Source organism: Pholcus phalangioides, unplaced genomic scaffold, assembly GCF_987345545.1.
Source record: "Pholcus phalangioides strain wild (caught in Gottingen) unplaced genomic scaffold, Ppha-v1.0 ptg000009l_1, whole genome shotgun sequence".
Taxonomy (NCBI): Eukaryota; Metazoa; Arthropoda; class Arachnida; order Araneae; family Pholcidae; genus Pholcus; species Pholcus phalangioides.
The window spans coordinates 17,116,032-17,137,936 of NW_028301602.1; the positions used below are offsets into that span (position 1 = coordinate 17,116,032).

The 21,905-nt window shown below is 35.1% G+C and overlaps 2 protein-coding genes and 1 non-coding gene across 3 annotated transcripts in view; all 3 read right to left on the reverse strand.

Moving 5' to 3' along the window:
• The window catches only part of LOC149082139 (uncharacterized), a 75,661-nt gene extending 70,825 nt beyond the window's left edge, over positions 1-4,836 (reverse strand). Inside the window, exon 1 of the mRNA XM_089236552.1 lies at positions 4,726-4,836. The gene's annotated coding sequence lies outside the window, so the exon portion shown is untranslated. The remainder of the gene's footprint in view (positions 1-4,725) is intronic.
• Positions 4,837-9,825: 4,989 nt separating this feature from the next.
• On the reverse strand, positions 9,826-9,906 carry TRNAL-UAG (transfer RNA leucine (anticodon UAG)). The gene has a single exon. It is a non-coding gene; the product is annotated as a tRNA-Leu (tRNA).
• A 1,007-nt stretch (positions 9,907-10,913) lies between these two features.
• On the reverse strand, positions 10,914-19,876 carry LOC149082142 (U-scoloptoxin(01)-Er1a-like). Its single transcript, XM_089235640.1, has 4 exons — positions 19,731-19,876; positions 15,845-15,896; positions 14,959-14,996; positions 10,914-12,745 (listed from the first exon to the last, which is right to left on the reverse strand). The coding sequence occupies exons 2-4, from the start codon at positions 15,864-15,866 to the stop codon at positions 12,362-12,364; spliced, it is 444 nt and encodes a 147-aa protein (XP_089091766.1). The 5' UTR covers positions 15,867-15,896; positions 19,731-19,876; the 3' UTR covers positions 10,914-12,361.
• Between the last annotated feature and the right edge of the window lie 2,029 nt (positions 19,877-21,905).

Consider the following 21,905-nt stretch of genomic DNA (forward strand, 5'->3'; position numbering starts at 1 on the left):
GTAAAAGCTCTTTGATAAAACGTGAAAAATTCAACCAATAAGATCACCGGCTGCATTTGCTCGAATGCAACCGATGCACCTATTGGTTGAATTTCCCAAGTTTCATAAAAGATCTTTTATCAATCTCTTATAGAGTAATCCCGGCCTTAAGACCGATTCTTGTCATTGGAAATTGCAAAACTGTTTATTGAACGGTCATAGATCGCTATAGAACGACCGAAATAGGTGCTTGCTTCATTTTTCTGACTAGTTTTTTTGTTATGAATGGGACTGGAATTCCAATGAGCTGGAATTGTGAGCGCCTGTTGTTTATTTGCGCGCTTGGCCATAGCTTATAATGTGGCATAATGTTACAAACAGAAATCGCATCCTGGAGACGACTAGCTTTCTTTGGCACGTCACCAAATATGGCCGCCTTCCCTACTGTTTTGCATTTACATGTTAGTTGCTGCTCATTTAAAGCTGTTGTTCGTTTCTAGATTTATTTATTATTCTAATATCTTCCGTTTGTCTTTAAAGAATGAGAAAATATCTTATTTTCGTCAAATGGCAACGACTTTTCTGACGACAATTACGAATCTTCGAGGACACTTGAAATGAAGATGGTCTCTATATATGGAAGTATTTATCGTAAAACCATAAGCACAGTAACTGGGTTTTCTATGCATGCTTGGGAGAACATTAACCCTTTAAGCGGCAATTAGAAATTACTAAACCCCCCAACCCTATTCAAAATGCCATATCTTTTTTAATGAAGTAGGCTTTCTTCCGATTTTCAGAAGCTGCAAACTAAGGTGTATAGGGAAATGCATTAAACATTAACCTTTCCGCCCCTGAGGGCATACGGTATGGGGTTACAGAGAAAAGTTTTGCATTGAGAAACCAACTTTACAAAACATCTAGGCTTGTCAATGCTGAAATAAGAGGCTTTTATTGAGGCAAGATATCTCGTCATTGCCACTTATACAAATACAAATACAACGCCACAACAGGCAAATTGCCCAACGAGGTGGCTGACTTAAGAACATCATGGATCCCCGAGCCCCTACCTACTACTGCTACACCACACATGCACCCCCCCCCCCCCGCGGAACCCCCCAACGAATCGGTTAAGCAGAGGGTTAAGCAGAATAAGAGAATTAATAAATCATTAAGATTTAAATGTGTTGACATTTTTTATTGTCGCTATTTGAAACACACTGCATATTGAGCATTGTTGAAAACACATTGTTTGTCTGTCATAGTCGAATCATATTGCATATTGAACTATTCTTGGTACAACATTTGTGGTATTTTGCTCATTGTTTATTGGTCGTTTTTGAAAACACATTGTTTATTGGTCGTTTTTGAAAACACATTGTTTATTGGTCGTTTTTGAAAACACATTGTTTATTGGTCGTTTTTGAAAACACATTGTTTATTGGTCGTTTTTGAAAACACATTGTTTATTGGTCGTTTTTGAAAACACATTGTGTATATTGCTTTGTTGAAAACACATCGCGTATTGGGCATTGTTGAAAATACATTGTTGTTCACACATTACGTCCCTACGTATAGTAATTTGACTTTATAAGATGTGGGGGAAAATATTCATTCATTATTAGGCATAATTCAGTCTGAGAAGAAATGTACCACTACAATCAAGACAAATAAATGCAAAATAGTCAACACCTGATGTTTGTTTTTTTATCGAGACACGAATGGAATTCGACTCAATAACCATCCATTACAACCGACGTTTCTGTATATCTTCACATTGTTGACTATGGTATTGTACAGGTACTATGTACGATTTAACTCGCGAACAGGTTAATAATGTGTTCATAAGTAATGCGTGTACTTATTAAGTCTTTAATAAGTGTTTGTTTCTAATGAAAATAAAAATATACAGTAAAACAATACGAGTTGAATAAAAACCACTCACGGTTCATTTATAAGCAAAACAAAATCCACGTTTTGTAATTTCCTTGTCACCAAAAAAACTCATTACACAATAAAATAATTATACACCTAATATATTTTTTGCATTACAAAACCAAGTCTTCACATATTGCGTTTTCTGTAATTACCTGAATCGAGAAACATTCGGAAATTTCGAAAGTCGAGTTTTATTTTCAATGGCTTTTATTCGTGTTTTGAGAAAGAGTATAACCAGTTTTGCTGCCATATGTTATGCTATATTATAATTAGTTATCGGCACCGTATGTAATTATATTCATAAATGGACCACGCGCTGTATATTAGTTCTGTTTCTTCTCTCGTTGCTCTTATATATGTATTCTTCCAAAATTATGAAGCTAAGATTATTAGCCGGATTCAAGAAAAATTATCAAATGGTCATTATATTAAAAATTATTATGAGTTATAATCATCTAAATTATTATGAATTATATAAGATAATTGTGCAGGTTTTTTTTCGAATATATTCATCACATATACAAATTTTTAAAATGGTATATTTTGATCATTGAACTGATTGATTTCGTATTAAATTTTCTTTATTCAATTCAATAAACAAATTCAAAAAAATTAGTTTTCTTTAAATGAAGAAATTTATTATTTCCCAATTATTGTTTATTAATGTTTTTTTTCTATTAAAATTCAAAAATATAAATATGAATAAATTATTCAATAAATAAGCTAAAAAATTAGTTTTCTTTAACTTAGATTAATGATGAGAAATTGGTTTTCTTCATTTATTGTTCATTAATTAATATTGGTAATTTTTAAATATTTTAAGCATTTCGTTCTCCAAATTTAATAAGTTTCGGTGACGTATATTTCTACTCTTGAAATTGTAAGAAATGTTTTTCTCTATGTGTCGTAGTCGTAGCTTGATTTGAGAAATTTATTTAAATTTGTTTTAATTACGGAGATTTTTTGAAAAAATAATATTTTTCAAAGGACCGGCTATATAGTACGATTTAAATTTAACATGAACGAAAATCGAGAAAAACCACCAGTCTTCGTTTGACTTAACATTGATGAGAGAATTCAATAAAAAGTTTGTCTGGAGCAGGGTTTTCTAAAGTGGGCAATATCACACCCTAGGAATGGTCCAAGGGACGGTAGAAGCTATGGGTTTAGTGTAGGATCCTTTGGGCTAAGTTGAGTTGGGGCAACACCCACTATGAAAATTCTCTAGTAGGTGTTGGTTGGGGGCGATGGGAATAAACATTTTCTACAGATGGGGGCGATGGAACAAAAAGTTTGGGAGACTATGGTTTGGAGTTAAAAAGAGATCTGTCAAACTTTTAAACTCAGCCCTGGGCAGAAAAATAAGTCACTCAAATATGTCTTAGGCCAAAATATAAGGGGAGGGGAATCAGTCTAATATAGGGCCCATAAAAACGATTAGTCAGTACAACCCTGAAAAGTTCTGTCGTACATTCAGCCCAATATAAAAAAAACGTTCAAACATCGGGCCTAAAAAAATTGGTTAAAAACCGGGATAAAAAATGTCAGATATTTGACACGAAGAAAATAGATAAAAGATTGGAACTAAAAGAAATTGTGCACATTGGTCCTTAAAAAAATAACATCGGTCACATATATTCAACCTAAAAAGAAGGAAGATTGGAGAAAGATTCGTCGCACAATTTTTAAATAAAAAGAAGGAAGATTGGTGCCAAGAACATTGGATTCAAAAAAATATCGGTTGAACAGTGATCCTAAAAATACTCTGATCACACATTGGTCCTGGAAAAAAGATAAAATATTTGTCAAACAATTGGGCCTAAGGAAAGGTAGACTGGACAGTGGGCCAAAACAAATTTCAGTTGAACATTGGGCCAAAAAACTAGTTAGGTGAAACATTCATCTTAAAAATGATGGGCTAAACATTGGATCTGAAAAAAAAGCCGATAGGACATTAAGCCAGAATAAAAAGAAGGTTAGTCAAAGATTAGTACCAAAAAAAAAGAATGTGTCTAACACTGGGCCTAAAAGAAGATTAAACCTTAAAAAAATTGAACTTTTGGCTAAGAAAAAATATCAGTTAAACATTCGGCTCAAAAGATTGGTCTAAATTTGTGTAATTAAAATGAGATATTGCCAAAGGTCTGCAAAATAGATTTTTGTAACTTATTGTTAAAGACAATGAAAAATGAAACAATCTATAAATTTTTGAATCAAACAAATTTTTGTCTCACATAAGATAGGCTGAAGATTGAATCTAGAAATAGATGCACTGGACCTAAACGATGGGTTGAACATAGGTCCTAAAAATAGATGGGTCACACGATATACTAAAAGATGGGTTAAAGATTGGTCCTAATAAATAGATGGGTCACACAGTGGAACTAAAAAAATCAGATAGGAGGACATTGGGCCGAAAAAAAAAGATTGGTCAAACATTTATCTCATAAAAAATAAGCATTACATTGTTCCTAAAAATAGATGGGACCTAAATGGGACCCACACTGCACCTAAAAAAAGCAGATAGGAGGACATTCGGCCAAAAAAAAAAACAGATTAATCAAACATTAGTCTCAAGAAGATGGGTTAAACATTGGGCCTAAAAGAGGTTAGGTCATATATTAGACCTAAAAAATTTGAACACTTTGGGCCAAAATAATATGTATATATATATGCACGTTAAGTACTCGGCCCAAAATATTGGTCCAACATTGTGTTGAAAAGACAGATTACATTGCCGAAGGTCTGCAAAACAGATATGCAATATATTGTTAATGACAATGGAAAACCACCTATAAATGGACTCACCCTCATCTTCTTGAAATCGTAGTCTCAAGAACCGCGTGCACCTAAAATAAGTAAATATATCCAACGTGAATGGGCCACCTAACAAAAAGAAGCCCGATCCCGCGTCCTGTCTGCAATCGTGTGTCTGTCCGCGTCGAGGACTGTCCGTGCTCTGAGGAACGAAAAAAAAAACAGACATTAAACACACACTTTTTATAACGTAACGAAGGGGTCGTCATCTAGAGATCGAAGACTTAGTCGGCCAAGACTTTGGCGTGCTTCGGTTACCCGGGGTAACGGATGTGAGGTTTTTACCTGGAATTATTCATTTTTGACGAATGGCAACGCTCCTCACACAGATGCTCCACTTTGTGCGTGTTTTTTCTTCGAAATCGTACAAAGATGACGCGGAGACTTTTTTTAAGATGCACATAATTGGCTAATTGCGTTCATTTAATTAATAACTAATTATAATTATTTAAAATTAATCAACAAACAATGTGCGTCTACTGAGAGATGATGACTTATACAGGGTGAATCAAAAGTTCGAGTTTCTTAAGTACGAACACCGCTCAATTCACCTCGTAATCACTTACATATACAGTGAAACCTTGATATAAGATACTCCGCGGACCAAGAAAAAATACCGTCATAGAAAGGTTATCGTTATATCGAGAGGTAGCATTATCATCAGGCGGCTTCAAATTTGTTGGCATCTCTTCTAAATTAGTTAATACCACTGTAAAATGCAATTTTACAAACTTAGTGTTTGTTCAAAATTGTAATTGTGTGTGTATGTGATTAGTTAGTTATTTCACCCTGTAAAGTAGATTACTGTACAACACTCTTTCGAAGTATACACAGAAAGTAGCCTCATGGCAACTTTATTACCACTTTCGGAGGGTAGATAGCACTGCCGATGTTATTAGCCCCTTGAGAGAGAAAAAAAAACTAGGGGCCCCCCCCCACCCCCGAAATGACGGGCCTGGCAATTTTAGTGCACATAATCCAGGCTCTAATCATCACAAACAAAAAAAAGACGTTTCGACATTGTTTAAAAATTTTTTATTACCATAAACACTGGGCTCCTGCCGAGTGCGGCGCTGATGCACCCATATTCAATTACAAATACCGTATTGTCAGTGCATTACTCCCTTTCAAAGAATGTAACGAAATCAGTTAGAAAAAAAGCTATACAGTTGATACCATTTATTAGAATCACGGATAATGTTATCATTCCGGTATTGTTATCACGTTTGCAAAGAACAGAACGGACCAATATCATAACATGGGAAAAAATTCATTTTTAGAAATCGGACTTCAGATAATGTTAGCACTTCCCCCCCCCCATGTCGAAAGTTTTATATATGTTACTGTCAAAGCTCGAAGTGCGGCCAATTCGCGACGGGACCGGACACTTCGTGAATTGACCAAGAGTTTTGGGCAAACTCTGGATTGCACAAATGATTCAGACTTTGACCGGCGATTTCGTGAAGTGGCCGGAGATCACTGGCCAAAGCTCGATGTGCTGATGTAAGATGGCCACCGGTAGGAGCCAAATACATTTTTTTAATCGCTAACATGTAATACACGTCCATATATTGCAGCTGTATTGGATTGGATCTATGTCACGAGAGAGAAAAAAAAATTGAAATTTTAGAGAGAAACTATAAAAATGATTATATAAACATAGTTTTTCTGCCAAATTTTGGAGAAAAAAAATATTATCACATTGTCACAGCGGTTGCGTTGCCATAACCAACGTGGGCATAATAATCAAGGAAAAAATACGCTAATTCGACGAATCATGTCTTTTGTTTCGGACTTTGGCCAGGGATCACCAGCCCCTTCGCAAACTGGCCGCCGAACTGAACCGGATCAATATATAACGAAATTGGTAATACTTCGAGCTTTGACAGTAACATATATACTGATATATAACCAGATTTATTTTTTTTATCCTATAAGCTATTGTTATCAGACGTAGGAGGCCTAAAAGTGTTCCCTCCCCCCACCCCCCTGTTGACGAATTGACATACTTAATGTCGATTCGTCAACTAAATCGACATTTCCGGACATTTCCATACTTAATGTCGTAATCGGTCAGTAGCTGCTCTCTTACAATTTCCTTCTTACAGTGAAGACAAATTTATGACGGAAAAAAGCCCTTTCCTTCAGTTCTTGATCAATTGGTTTTTTTCAGTTGATCAGATTCAAATTTGTTTTCCCAAGGGACACTCTCAACGGATCAATGAAAAGCATTGTACATTAAAAAAAATATCGTACTTCATGATATATAAATTGGACCGTTCCATTTCAATGCTTCAGAATGGCTGAATATGAAAAATGTAGCATATTAGCTTGGGGGGGGGGGGGAATAGAATGATTCAGCATATTTTGCAACCAATTATGTGGGAAGAAAAACTAAGTTGTCCCGTTTTATCAATACCCGTTTACTATACGTCCCGTTCAACCAAACAGAAAGGGGGGGGGGTGGTATGGCCTACAAATGTTAACGGGACTTTTTCGGATATAGTTATGATTCAGTTACTGTTATGGGAAACCCTGAGTCCCGATGTGACAATGTTAAGCGGTGTCGACAAAATTACTTTACTTTGTTACAAAATTTCTTTCATACAAAAAAAGGGGGGGAGCCCCCCTTCCCATCTTTCAACACGATACGATAGTTAATTCAACATACCATTTATTTTTCTCCCTAACAATGGTCATCTTTCAACAATAAACGGGAACAATGAGTTAAAGACGACTTGTACACTAAGTGAAAGGGCGAAAGAAGAACAAGAATTGCCCAAACCACGTGCTCCTTCACAGACAATGGACGACGTCTTTTGTAATGACGGTAGACAATAGCCGCAAAGATTAATCCGCAGTTCGGGACGGACGCAGTTGGGCAATTGAAGAATATGGTGTACATATTTCGAATCGCAACTCATAGCCATAAAGACATTATGTTTCTCTTTTGCTGGGAAAATAGATAATAGCAGTAAGAAAAACGGTCAGTTTTTTACAAGCTTCTTATATTATATTTTGCAACATCTTTTTATTATTATTATTATTTCTGTTTCTACAAGGGAATGACAATGACTTTTCTTTTATGTGTATGTTTTTTACAACGACATTGCTCACTCGATATCACTTGCTGAAATATGCTTTTGTGGAGGAGAAAATAACGATTTTTCGATTTCATGTTTAGTGTGACTAGAGTTGCGTTTTGTGAAAATTCTGAACAGTCTTTGACTGGAATTATTAAAAAATTCTCCAAATCACTGAGACAATATATATTTTAGGACGTATCTCACTATGAAAGCATGTAATCATATGATTTTTCACTGTACAGGGTGGTTAAAAATAAACTGACACTACTCAGACCAATGTAGCGTCCGTTGTGGAAGACGTATTTAATATTGAAACTTGGTATATACGTTATTTAGACCATGGGGGGAAAAAGATAACTGCGATGAAATAGCGCCACTTTTTTCACCTGGTGGTCAAAAATCGAACTATTCTTTTATTGAATCTTTCTTTTCTCCTATGGGTCTATATATCCTATATACCAAGTTTCATCAAAATATCTCTATCAGAATGGGCGCTACATACGTGAGTAGTGTTAGTTTATTTTTAACCGCCTTGTATATCTAGTATTGGTACTGCTTTGTCAGAGATGCGCGGCGTCATAATTGCTAGAGAGTCAGTATCCAGTATGGCAAAAAAATTAGGAGGTAGGGTTGTTTCAGAAAATATTGTCCTACTTATAATAATTGTACTACCGATTACCGATTATATTATGTAATTAGAAGTGAATCATGTTTCCCATATACTAGAAATTTTCTCGATATATTTCAATTCGACAATCGGCATTGATGTCCTGTAACATAATTAAAATGTGAAACGCCAACTATTGGTGGGTAAGGAATGAATATTAGAGACATTAACATAAAAAATATACTGTTGTTTTCTCAATACTCGGAGCATTAAGAAGCGCACCAAGACCCTATTAAAGATGAATCTGTCTCTGCATTGGTGAAAACATGCATTGTTTAAACCCTAACAGATAAGAGTGGGAATTCTGAGTCATTGCTAATGCTGAGAGACCATTGCCGCCACTAATTTGGAGCAGTGCTGTATATTCTTTTTTTCTATGTTCTTCTCTTTCAAGGAAAAAATAATAATGTTACGTCTATAATAATCGATTATAAATGAACATTTCGAATGGTCAAGATGCATCGATGATGTACAAATAATACAAATCAAATAATGCTGTGTGTATATATGTATAGCGCTTCTCAATACTGTTATAACTACCTCTCAGCTTATTAACGAACTATATTTCTATTGGAAGATAAGTTACAAGGCCGTCGTCAGTATGAGTTATAACTTTACCCAACGTTTCTCCTACATCAACGGTTGGCATCATCATCAAGACGTGATACTAAATTCGAGATTTTCTTTTAGCTGGCGATCCAAGACCTTTCAACAACTGACTGACCAATGATCGCAGCGTGGGTGCTTATGCTTTTCTCAGCTTGTCAAGAACTGATTCTTCTAACTGGTCGTATTTGATGTGAAATTGTTGAGTTCTCGTGAATGGCATCTTGACGTCGTTGGATAAGAATTTTATTTATTTTATTTATTTATACAATATTGTTGGCCCTTTGGCCTATACAAGAGGATGCGATTGAAAATGACAAAGATGTTGTTTGATATTAGACAAAAAACTAGTGATATTATATATATATAGTAGGAGATTCGACAATAGAGCTTGGGAGTTTGTTCCATTCACCAATGGTATGGGAAATAAACTGTATTAAAGTAGTCATTGGAAGCAAAAATAGGTTTTTTTTTTAAAGGAATGATCGAGTCTTCGAGAGATGTAGGATGATTTGGCTAAAATACCAGAAGTATCTATATTGAATTGACCATGGAAAATTTTATATAATAATGTTAATCGAAAAATGAGACGAAGAATAGAGAGAGAAAGTTGTTCTCATTGCTGTTATTATTATTCTCACAGTTGATAATAATAATAATAATAATTAATTAATTAACATTATTAATAATGTTTTTCGCAATATTGTAGGGGGTAAACCAAAACGTCGCACTTGGCAGCGGTGGGATTCGAACCCACGCCTCGGAGAGACTGGTGCCTAAAACCAGCGCCTTAGACCACTCGGCCACGCTACCGCTGATCGTGACGTTCAATACGACCAATTCAGACGACTAGCATCTGGAAAAGCATAAGCGCACGATGTGATTTTCGCAATTAGCTGGTGAAAAGTCTTGGATTTCTAGCTGAAAAAAAAAAATTGGAATTTAGTATCGAGTTACAACACCTCCTGATGATGATGCCAACCGCTGGTGTTGGAGAAACGCTGCGTAAAATTAGTTCATACCTGAGATGACGTCCTTTTGCCTTGATCTTCCAATTGACGATGGCCACGAAAACTTTATTAAGAGTATCCTCTCGTATTATTACAGTTCTTGAATCAAGTAGCCATCATAGCGAACGAAGTCACTATACAATATTGATGAAATTAAGGTATCTCCGACTACCTTTCTTAGCAGTTTTCTATAAAATGTTACTGGAGCGAACATCCTACATTTTTTTGAACTGAACTTCAAACAACTGTTATTTTTACAGTACATTCAGCTAGTAATGATGCAAGTTATGAACCAAAATTTAAAGGATTGTATGGTGTGCTCATAAGTTACACTCAAATTTTTTGAAATTTCATTTGACATATCGTGATAAAATACTGTATTTAGACAAATATCTTAGGTAAGACAAAGTACCTTTGGTTTTGATTCATAACCTTAACAATATAAGGCAAAATATCATGTAAAAATTTCGTAATGATGCAATCAATATATTTTTAGGAATCATGTTTCAAACTGAAGTAAAATTGCCAAAAAAATAGCATTCTTCGTAAAACACGTTTGAAGCTTTTATCCACAGATCATTAGTATGAGAAAACGCTACATCAAAGTGGACGTCACTTGGGTTCTAAGCGTCATAAAAACAAAAGAAAGCCGGTTTTGGAATCACAGAAAATGGAGCTCTCATTAAAAAATGAAAATCTGAAGTTTCAAACATAGTTGGGGATAACTTAATAACCCATATTCCCCAACACCGTAGAAATCAACACAAGAACTGACAGCATAAGAGAAGCAACAATACGAATGGGTTTTTTTTTTCCAAAATGCATGCTTTATTTATCACATAGAAATATAACATAAAAAAAAAGACGCATTCCTACAACACTTCACGCATATACAGTATATATATGTATATTTTAATCATACCATATGTGTGTGTATTTATATTTACATTCGGCCTTAATATACGAAATGAATAATTCCTTTAACAAGACCTCACAGATGATATAACACAACTAGCCCCCGATAATCTCACCCGTAACCGAAGATCTGAAGCAAAAAAAAAAATTTTTTTTCATATATATATAGTTATATACATAAACATGCGCAAAAAATACAGTAACTAGAAAAAATACTTCAGCACCTGTAATTTAAAAAAAAAAATTACAATTTTTTTTTTTTTCGTTTTAAAAGTCCACGACAACGTATAATATATACTAGGAATAATAATCTCCGCTGGTGACTATGTGCGAGGAAAAAACTAATACAGAGACAGCACCATGCGCTTCTCTTCGATTGAACAGCATGACGAATTTCAGGACATTGAAATAGGTGTTACAATATGGATCCGTAGTTTGTTAATGGCACATAATATTGTGTAAAGGAAATTTTAGATATTAATAAAAAAAATTTCACGGTATCTGTAATTAATACTATCATCGAAAGAACTTAGCGAAGAGATAGAAGAAAGAAGATTAGGACTGTTCAAGTAAGAAAGACCATGGTGACTGACAATTCAGAAGGGTAGATGGGAGGGATCGGTGAGGCCGTAAAGGAATAGCTGAGAAGAATTTTGGCAGCGTCTAAATTGACGATGACCAGGGCAGTTGAGCAGAGCTGGCGATGATCGAAGTGCCAAGTTTATCAAGCATTTTCTTTTTTAAAATTCTAGTAATTAATTCGTATTCAGCAGAAGTAGTAAGTGCGGTGGGAAATTACAAAAAATAAAATAAATGATTTTATTGCGACAGGCCAAATCCAAAAAATAAATAACCCGACGACACCCAAAAAAAACAACAACGTAGAAAGTCCTCGGATTACGCCGTGGGAAGCAGCGGCGATCACAGAAGGGTATGTAGGAGACATCGAATGACCACTTGATATTGGTCATGCCTCATGCCATCCAAGTATAGTCATCCTTCTTTTCTTTTTTACCTTTGATGGAAATAACACTGCCACGACGTAAGTCGGAAAAACCCCTAAAAAAAAAAGGACACCAGTAACGACCAAAAGCTCATGAAAGACAAAAAAAAAGACATTGGCAATAATGCATTTCCCAATGACCAAGGACATCTGATAGATGCGATGCCAATCTAAGAGATTGAAGACATGATGTAAGAAGGAAATAACCAGACACGAAAATACCGAAGAATCGCTAGAGAATAGTATTGAGAAGTGTTTAATCCCCTGCTGGTGGAACATCCCATCCTTTTAAAGTTGTTACTTTTTTTTTTCTTTCATTTGAAGTTGCAATTTTTGTGGTTTATTTCTTCTTTCCTTGTGACTGGATGATTTGGTTTGCCCTGGCGACGTCCTCGTCCCTGAGGAAGAGTGCGTCCTCGATTCCGATGTTGTCGTTGACGTAGTAGAAGTCCGGCGCGCTATTGCATGGCACGGCCTCCTCTGGGAATGCGCACGTGAGGGTCAGCTGGTTGAAGACCGTCTGGTTGCCGCAGAAGAAACTGTACATGAAGGTCTCCTGGTTTCCGTCCGCGTGGGTCACTGGGTGACAGACGTGGAAGATCTGGCAGTTGTTGGACACGTCGGCGTAATATCCGTATCTGAGACCGTCGCAGGAGAAACCTCCGTTGATGGGTCCGACGATGAGTTCTGCTCCGTCTGGGAGTTCATAAGCTTGTCGCTTTGCCTGCGGAAAATGAAACAGGATGAGAGAAATAAGAAATGATTAACTCTTACAGTGGCATTGACGAGATTTCTCGCCCAATTTGATGCGCTGTATACCGACAATTACGAGATATTTCCCCTACGTCAATGTCTTGTATTTCGGCAATTACGAGATATCTCGTCTAACTCGATAATTTGATTCCTTGTATTTCAGCAATTACGTGGTATCTCGAAATATCTAACTGGATGCCTTGTATTTCGGCAATTACGAGGTATCTCGCCTCTTCAAAACTCTCTTATTTCGGCAATGACTAGCCTAGATATCTCTGTAAGGCAGGATTTCTTCACAAACATGTTTTCCATCTACCCCAACCTGCCAGATCAACTGTCAGTAGGCGGAGTCAGCTTTTGTTCAAAGTTTGATAATGGAAATGGAGACACTGTGTTTTTCCCCCCTTTCCCTTCGGGGTAGGACCCCCAGGGTCGTCCAATGGTGTAGGATCTGTATCATAGACAAGGGAAGACTGAGGGAGCACATTGATAGAGTGACCCCTCTCTCGAACCTGGTTCGCTGGCACTGGATCGGAGGAATTATTTCCCGTCTCGCCCCTCCAGTGCTGAAATGGCAGGGCAGGATTGCAGCTTTACGGTTTACTTTCTATCCCTTATGACCTTAGGCTAAGTCGGGGGTGGGGGTTCGGCAAATGACTTTCCTTCGGGGTAGTATGGGAGACCGTCGCAGGATTACGGTATAAATATTTGAAGAAGGTAGAGTATTTCTTTTGCTCGTCTACTTTCTTTTCTTATTTTTCTCAGAGTAGGGGAAGCATTATCACCTTGCACAAAATCAGAAGAAACGTTCTTCTTGGTGGGTTAACGTTCAAAGGTGGGTTATTTTATAAACGGTGTAGTGGTTTCCACTGTGGCAGTTACATCAATGGAATTTTAAAAACCTCTCAAACGGTTAGTTGACAAGTAGCCATGAACATTAAACAGTTACTCTTCCTCTCACGATAATTGTGTACTTCCTTATCCCATTCGAGCAAGACACGACAACGCTCGTGATTAATTTTGATCCTCCAGGTGATCATTCCGATGGGTCATCGTGGGGTCATCTGCGATCGCCCTTAATAATATCTTTGAACCGATGCAAAGATCACCCTCTATTTCTTCCGCCTCGACCGAGTTATATATGGTTACTGGAGGGGAAAATATATTCCTTAGGGCGTTAACTAGATACAAAAAAATGAACTCCATACTCTATTTTCAACATCAGGCGATTTGACCTGAAAATATGGCGAAAAGTGAAACTTATCGTACCCTTTCTCGGTGAACTGTGTAATATTGGGCACGGACGATCATTAACCCTTACTTAAGTGTTATCTTTGCAATATCTTTAACCGAATGAAAACGGACTGGATTAACTAGATTTAAAACCCACTCTTCCTAAGTGAGCGATTGACCCTTGATCCTCAATTATTACAGAAGTAAGTATCGTTATTAAAAACGTTGTCTCGGGGTCAAAAACCAAGCCGTTAGAACCATTTGACAACAGGAGCTTGATCTCATGGTTACAAACAAGTGTTTTCATTTGGATTGTATAAACATAAGTGAAAGACTTCCATCACTAATTTGTAGGGTGTCTGTAATGGAATTTGGTTTTTTTTTTAGCTGTCTGTATCATTAAATACCTGCCCATCACAAATAGATATGAAACTAGATTTTAAAAAAACTCAGTTTTGACATTCAAAATGAGAGGGTGGTTTTTATGCAAATTATAATTCACATGCTAATTTTTTGCAAATATTTGTTCAAACTACTTAAGCTTAATGACAGTCTGTCTAAACATCGCCATTATTCTCTGCTCATTTTTTCGCTAAACTGTATGGTCTCGAATTTGGAAAAAAACGTGCTTTGCTGGTAAAACTGTTTTACGGACACGATGGTTTCCGCGTCAAGAAAGCTATATGCTATTTCTGGCCTTAAAAGAAGCTTTAGAAATTCTTCTCATTCCTTTATTTAGACATTCCAGAAGTTTCATAATTTTCGGATTTGTAGTTGAGGCTGCAGACAGCTAATAACACGTGAACTTTAATTACATACACCCTGTATATTACATACGTACATATTACTATACGTACTTAACCATCGTCATTCAATTAGCTCAATTTTATCATTATTATTGAATCATTTCCACGCCATAAAAAAATAATAATAAGGAAGAGACGATCTTACCCTTGGCAAAGCTAGGACGATAGCTCCGATGGAAACAGCTGTAACATAATAATAAATAATGATAGCTCAAAGCACACGCAAGAAGACAGAATAATTAATGGTAAATATTAAAAGCCTTCTTTCATTTTAATTAACTGTTTTTAACCATTTAACTTCACTCATTTTTAGAAGGAATTTGAAATGGATAAGAAAATGAGTTCTTTACCAATTTTGCTGATCGAAGATAATCCAATTTTATTAACACTCACTTACCGTCTGTTACAGATTTTGTCAAACTGCGAGCCGCACCTTCCCGAAAAAATATGGAATTTTTTTTCCTTGGAGGAGGCGACAGAACTTACAAATTTTCAAAAACTACCACAGATATAGTTTTTTAAAGAAATTTTTTGTTATAAACAGGGTTACATTAGCACGTCCATGTTTAAAAAGATGGAAGGTAAACGTGTACTGATTTTGAACACTCGGGATAGCTGCTAAAGCAAGGAAAAATTCCTGAATAGAGTGAAAGTCTATCAAATTATGCATTTCAGTGAAAGAGTCCTCTTCTTCGAAATCATTTTTATTGTAAGTAATAAGCACAGAGGTGTAGTCTTTTTTCTCGAAAATTATGATCTATAATTGAGGATATAATTTGTACGATTAATTCGTCTTCTCTTTAGGTGATATTTTAGTATGATATATTTATGACACAGTTACATATATACATTATGATATTTTAGTGTTTTCCTACTTTGGTATTTTTCCTGTTTTGAAAAAAATAAGTTGAAATACATAATTGATTTCATAATTACAAAAACTTGATTTTTACTAACATTGTTTAATAGCTATCATTCGAGATATTATCTATAAATTTAAAAGTTATTATATGTATATAATGGCTACTTACCAAGAAAGACTAAGGATTTCATTTTGATTTTTTCTAAACTGAACTGATACACCTGTAAATTATATAAAAAAAAAATTGTATTCAATATCATCCATAAATTTTTTCATAACTTTCTACAGTATGTTCTAAAATTCAGTGTTATGTAAATGTTCGTTCGCGGAATAATCTTACTACATATGCTCTTGTTTAAAAAAATCGTAATATATATTACGCGCAACCAGAAATAAAAATATAACAGAATCTGTGTATAAGGAATTTTTCTGAATAAATTAATTTTCACCACATTTCCGTTTATTTACTCAAAATTGAAAATTATTAGTTTTCATATCTAGTTTTCTATACGAAGAATTTTTTCGTACGACGAAGTGATTCAACTGTAGCTTATGATGATTTAAAATGTTCAATTTCATTAGAGTAATTTAGTGGAAAATATTGGAGTTCCCCAGCCATTATAATCCATCTCGGAGAAAAAAAAATTTCAACTTTAAAATAAACATGGTATATCGTTCCTACTGCTAGATTTAAAATACAGAATAACGAAAATTTCAATGCATGGGTTTTCGTTACGGAAAAATTTAGAAACATATATATATCTCATCTAAAAATGTTGTTAAAACACTTATATATATTTTAATAACTTTCATAAATATACGGTATATGTATTATTTATTATTAAGGAAATATACAAAAATGATTAGCATCACAGATTGAAACTGTCGTTTAATATCGAATACGTCTAAATTATGACCTTAAAGAAAAACCTCGCCTTTATGGTTTTTCCACTGCATGTCCTTGACGTTTACCGTGTAAACATCATTACAGTTTCATTAAACATTTATTAAATTTTAATACTTTCCCTTAATAACTCAATAACTCATCAAATAATTACCAATTATCAACACAAATAACATTTATATTTTACCATAGTTTTAAATAATTACACCCTAATAAAAGCCTATTATCTATATTAATTCATTAATCACACCTTTTTGACTTTAATTACCTTCTATATCCTTTTCCCCCCACCCCCTTTTTTTATATTTAGTTATTATACAACTGAAATTACACAATACACCTACAACTCTAATAACCTTCTATGTTTTGAAGAAGAACAAAAGAATATATGTGAATAACATTGAAAAACGTGTCTCGGAAAGAATATTTCCTTAAGGAACAGAAAATAAAAAACGAGTTTTGTGAATGGAATTGTGCAGCGCGAGGATAATAACGATGATAATAATGAGACAATAAGAAATGAAGAAAACATGGACGTCAGTGTCACACAATCACGCATGTTCAAAAATATAAAGACATGATAGTAAAAATGGAAGAAAAAACGGTTTTTTAGAGGAAAAAACAACAACAACAATATCGCAGCCGCTGTTTCTCATTGCCATCTTCTTATTATATTCATACAATGGTTGTTTCACATGCGATTTATTATCGCTATTTATTTATTTTTAACGGATTATCATTATTATCAAGAAAAGCGGGAATTATTTCGCTTCCATTTATCCTTCATGTATATTTTTTTCCTCTTCAAACATCTACGAAAATTATTTATAAAATATCATTTCAAATATACATTATTTTTAATTTGTAATTAATTAGAAATAATAATTTATAAATATTTAGAAGAAAAATAGTTACAAATATTGTAGAAAGAATATTTTGAAGAATAATGTTTGAAAGAATATTTTTAAGAAATGTGTTTTAAAAAAGTTATATATAGAGTTCTTATTGTAGCATTTTAATTCATAATATATTTATCTATATATATAGTTTCAATGTAAATTCTCCCGGCCAATTTCCGAATTTCGGGATTTGGCCAGCCGGTTCAAAAAGTGGCCGGAGATACATTGTCAAAGTCCAATAACAACAAACATGATTCGGTTATCACCAAGACATTAGTTATGGCAACCCATCAAACCATAATCACGATGTGGTGATAATTTTTTTTTTCGAAATTTGTCCTAAAAAACTATGTCTATATTTTATAAAAGTAATTTTATAGTTTTCAAATGATCTCTCAAATATTTCTCCTTTTTTTCCCCTCCCTCTCTCGTTACACGGGAGCTAATCCAATACAGCTGATATATACAGGGCCCATAGCAAACGGGGGTATGGTATTTTACTGGCGAACCGTTGATCCTAGAGGTGTACTTCCAGTTAGAAAAAGTTTTCAAATAACGTGTAATATTCAGATATGTCATTCATGTTTCAAGGGGTTATAGTTATAGTTTATAATTATTAAAATAAAAATGCTAACTCTCTTTATATGCAGTCCCCGTGTGCCCAAAAACCCAATTAGAAAGTTGTTGCCCTGCCTCTCTTGATGCCAAAAAATATGTCATGTTTCCAAGTGCAATATTCACAGACATATTCGAATTCGAAAAACGGAGGAAATTTGGGAAAGAACGGCATTATATAAATGCGAAAAAACCGTTTTACTCGCATTTAATGTTTTTCCCAAAATTTCCTCCGTATTTCGAATTCGAATATCTCAGTGAATATTTCACTTAAAAACATGGATTTTTTTTTTGTTGGCCTCAGAAGAGACAGGGTAACTACTTTTAATTGGGTATTGGAGCACACGGGGGCTATTTAAAAATGCAATTTTTTATTTTGATAACTATGCACCACCTTGCTACATGTATGACACAGCTGAGTACTACACATTATTTGAAAACGTTTCTAATTGAAAGTATACCTCTAGGATGAACGGCTTGCCAGTAAAAATCATACTCCTTGTTTGTTATGCACCCTGTATGTATATGTATATATTGTAATTATAAATGATGACAATATTCTGTACATACTACTATAATAATTTTTATATATTATAATACTAAATTTTATTACTCAGTCTCTATATTTTGTCTACAATATATGCAGCTAAAATATACCTTCGAAACATAAGAAAAATTTTATATTAGATAACTAGTTTTTTTTGAATACATATATATAATCAGAATATCACATATGCTATACTCCAAGTAATAGTCTAATAATTAATGTGAATACTTAGAGAATAGAAGGAAGATTTCTCGGACTGAATGTTCACCCTTGGTTGGATTAAATCATCAAAGTTTTCCCGAAAATAGTTGTCGGCATTCATCAGAAGAGGTTTTCAGGTTCGAAAGAAATATTTTAATAGAACTTTAGAACTGGAAACTTTTCCCGCTAATGTTAGTGTTTGACGATAATTTCAAGTCGGATATACTTCATTTGACCCACGGATAACTGATAAGTTACTAATGAGAAAATCATATGAAATCTTGAAAATTTGTGAAATTATCTGAAATGTTGGAAATATGAAGAATTTTACTCTATGGATTTCGAGGAATTATCTGAACTCTAGGAATTTTTAGAACTTATCTTAAGTCTTGAAAATTCGAGAGATAATTTGTGAAATTTAATGTGAGAAATTATTTTAATCATCACATAATATTCTAAATTATCTACTATTGATTGAAAGAGCTATTGGAAAGTTTTAATTGACTGAAGCATTTTTTTAAATCTGTCTATGAATATAGAATAGTTGTGTGAAATGCCATTTTTTCACAAACATACCAACACATCCAGATACTGTTGAAAATTCAACTTCATCCAGAAACACTGTTAAAAATCTAAATTCAGAGACATTTAGTAATAAATTAATCCAAACATAATCGATTATAGATTCTCCTTAGGATATGAATTAGAGCTGACTGCGTCTACTAATCTAGAACAAAAGAGTAATATTCGAAATAGACGAATATTAAGATTTAGACTTTAAAACGATACATCATTAACTAATATAAAGTAATAAAGAGTACTTATAGATAACAAATCCTTAGGATAATCCATCTGAACGAAGATAATCTTCACTGTCGGAAGCACCTACCTTCGAACACTTTACACACGGTCTTCTGCCAAGCAGTAGTACTCCACAAAAGGTAGAAAAGGAAGAGTGTGTTGGAAGTTACACGGGATAAGTAACCAACTTAGTCCACAAAAAAGTTGGAATCGGGATGGCACACCAAGATGAACCAAAAACACTTTCTCTACATCTTTATATACTTGATCTTCCTGCATCCAACGAGCATGCGCGTCAATGGGAAAATTGGACGGGGTCAGGACCAGACTTGAAGAAGAAGAAAGTGAACAACAACAAGAAAGAAAAATATTAAGAAAAAATAAAATAAAATATAAAATGAGAAAACAAGGACTTGTTTCAAGTATGTCAGGAGGAAAGGTTCTTTTTCCTTCTTCTTCTTCTTCTACTGACTCCAATCATGATGGAAAAGAAGAACAAGAAAAGATTGTCGGATGAGCAAGATCTTGATGAATTCGGTTGGAGGTAGAAAAGACTTTCACTAAGAAAGGTGGAGGGGATGACGGGCAATCGTCGAAGAATACAGTTATAAGATTGCGGTTTACACACGTCAGGTGATGGACTACAGTGATACCTCGGCTAACGAACGGCCCGGCTTACGAACTTTTTTTTGGCTAACGGTGATTTTTTTCGACGTTTTTCTCTGCCTTGGCTAACGGAAAATTTTAGTTGGAATGGATTGGATGCATGCGCTAACATGGAGCAGTCGCGTCGTGAGCTAAATTTTCGTGAATTCTATGAGTAACTATTACTGGAGCAAGATAATTTTTTTCCACCTCGTAATCGCTTTCCAGATATACCTCTCTTCGCATCAGCCACCTTTTGAAACCTCCGTATGGATAGCGGAAAGGGACATCATCTTTAGATAAGTCGCCATCTGATGGAAGCGTCAGAAACTGTGAGTTTTAGCCTGAGATAGGTCTGACTGTTCATGTACGGTCCCATTCAGTGCACACAAGCTGTAAGGAAAGAGTCTCGTTACCATTGCAAAGTAATCGTCTAGCACGTTCACTCGGTCAGTGAGAGAACGTGGATTAGGTTCCACAGCGGTTGAAACCTTCGTATAAGGTTTCAGCAAAATTTTGAGCCGATTCATATGAGAAATGAATGATTAAACCTAGAGAAGATGCTGTTAAAAAAAAGCCTCAAGCGAGAATGATTTCAGTGAATACGGTAAGGCTCTCGTGACCAAACTGAACAGTCTGGGAATTTAGCTTTTCCATCAGCATGCGCGAGTGAGAAATGAGCTAATGAACTATATCACATAGCACACACCGCCTCACAAACTTTTCTTTCACTATGGTTCAAGAACCCGACTGCATAGTGTACATAGTGTTAAAATAAAAGATATATTCAGTTTTCCATCTTCCTTTTAAATTCTCCTCCATCCGATTGTGAAATTGTTTATCTCAGCCCCCCCTTCGGTCAGTATTTTTCTTTTTTTACAGTTCTTCTTAGTCAAATCAATGGACTTTCTGGATATTATGCCGAGGTGAGCTTGGGGGGAAAAAAAAATCTCCCTTGACTCTATAGGGAATTGAACCCATGAACTCTTGCAAACCAGGCAAGTGCACTAACCATTATACAATACAGACGATACTTTTTTTCTCCCTTCAAACACGCGCAGGAGCTTGACTTCCTGCGCAGAGACATTGCAGCCTCTGTAATTTCAGCGAATAGTCTCCAGTTGGCGACAGTCGCTACTCAACAAGTCAGGCTACTGTGCGTGTTTTAAAGGAAAAGCGGAGTCGTCTCTATGGTGTAATGGTCAATGCGCTTGACCAATTTGCATGGGGGGTCTTATGTTCGATTCCCAGGAGACACAACTGAACTTTTCCCTAAGTTTACTTCGGCATAATATTCAAAAAGTCTACTGATTGGATGTATCGTAGACCGAGAAAAAAAAAATCCTTATCCATCTCTAGTGGTTTTAGTGTTTTATGAAACTTATCTTCAAATTTTTTGGGCCCGTTGTGGAACGAATTGAGCTTTTTCCCCACAGAAGACAATGGAAAATCGCGATTCGGTTGACGAAGATTTCGGCTAACGAATGCGATTCCGGAACGAATTAAATTCGTTAGCTGAGGTATTACTGTATGTGATGGTACCAGAAAACCAGTCGGTGGGAAATTTTCCAACGAATTTTGTTTTTGGAAGTAGCATAACCGGTCTCAATAATATTAT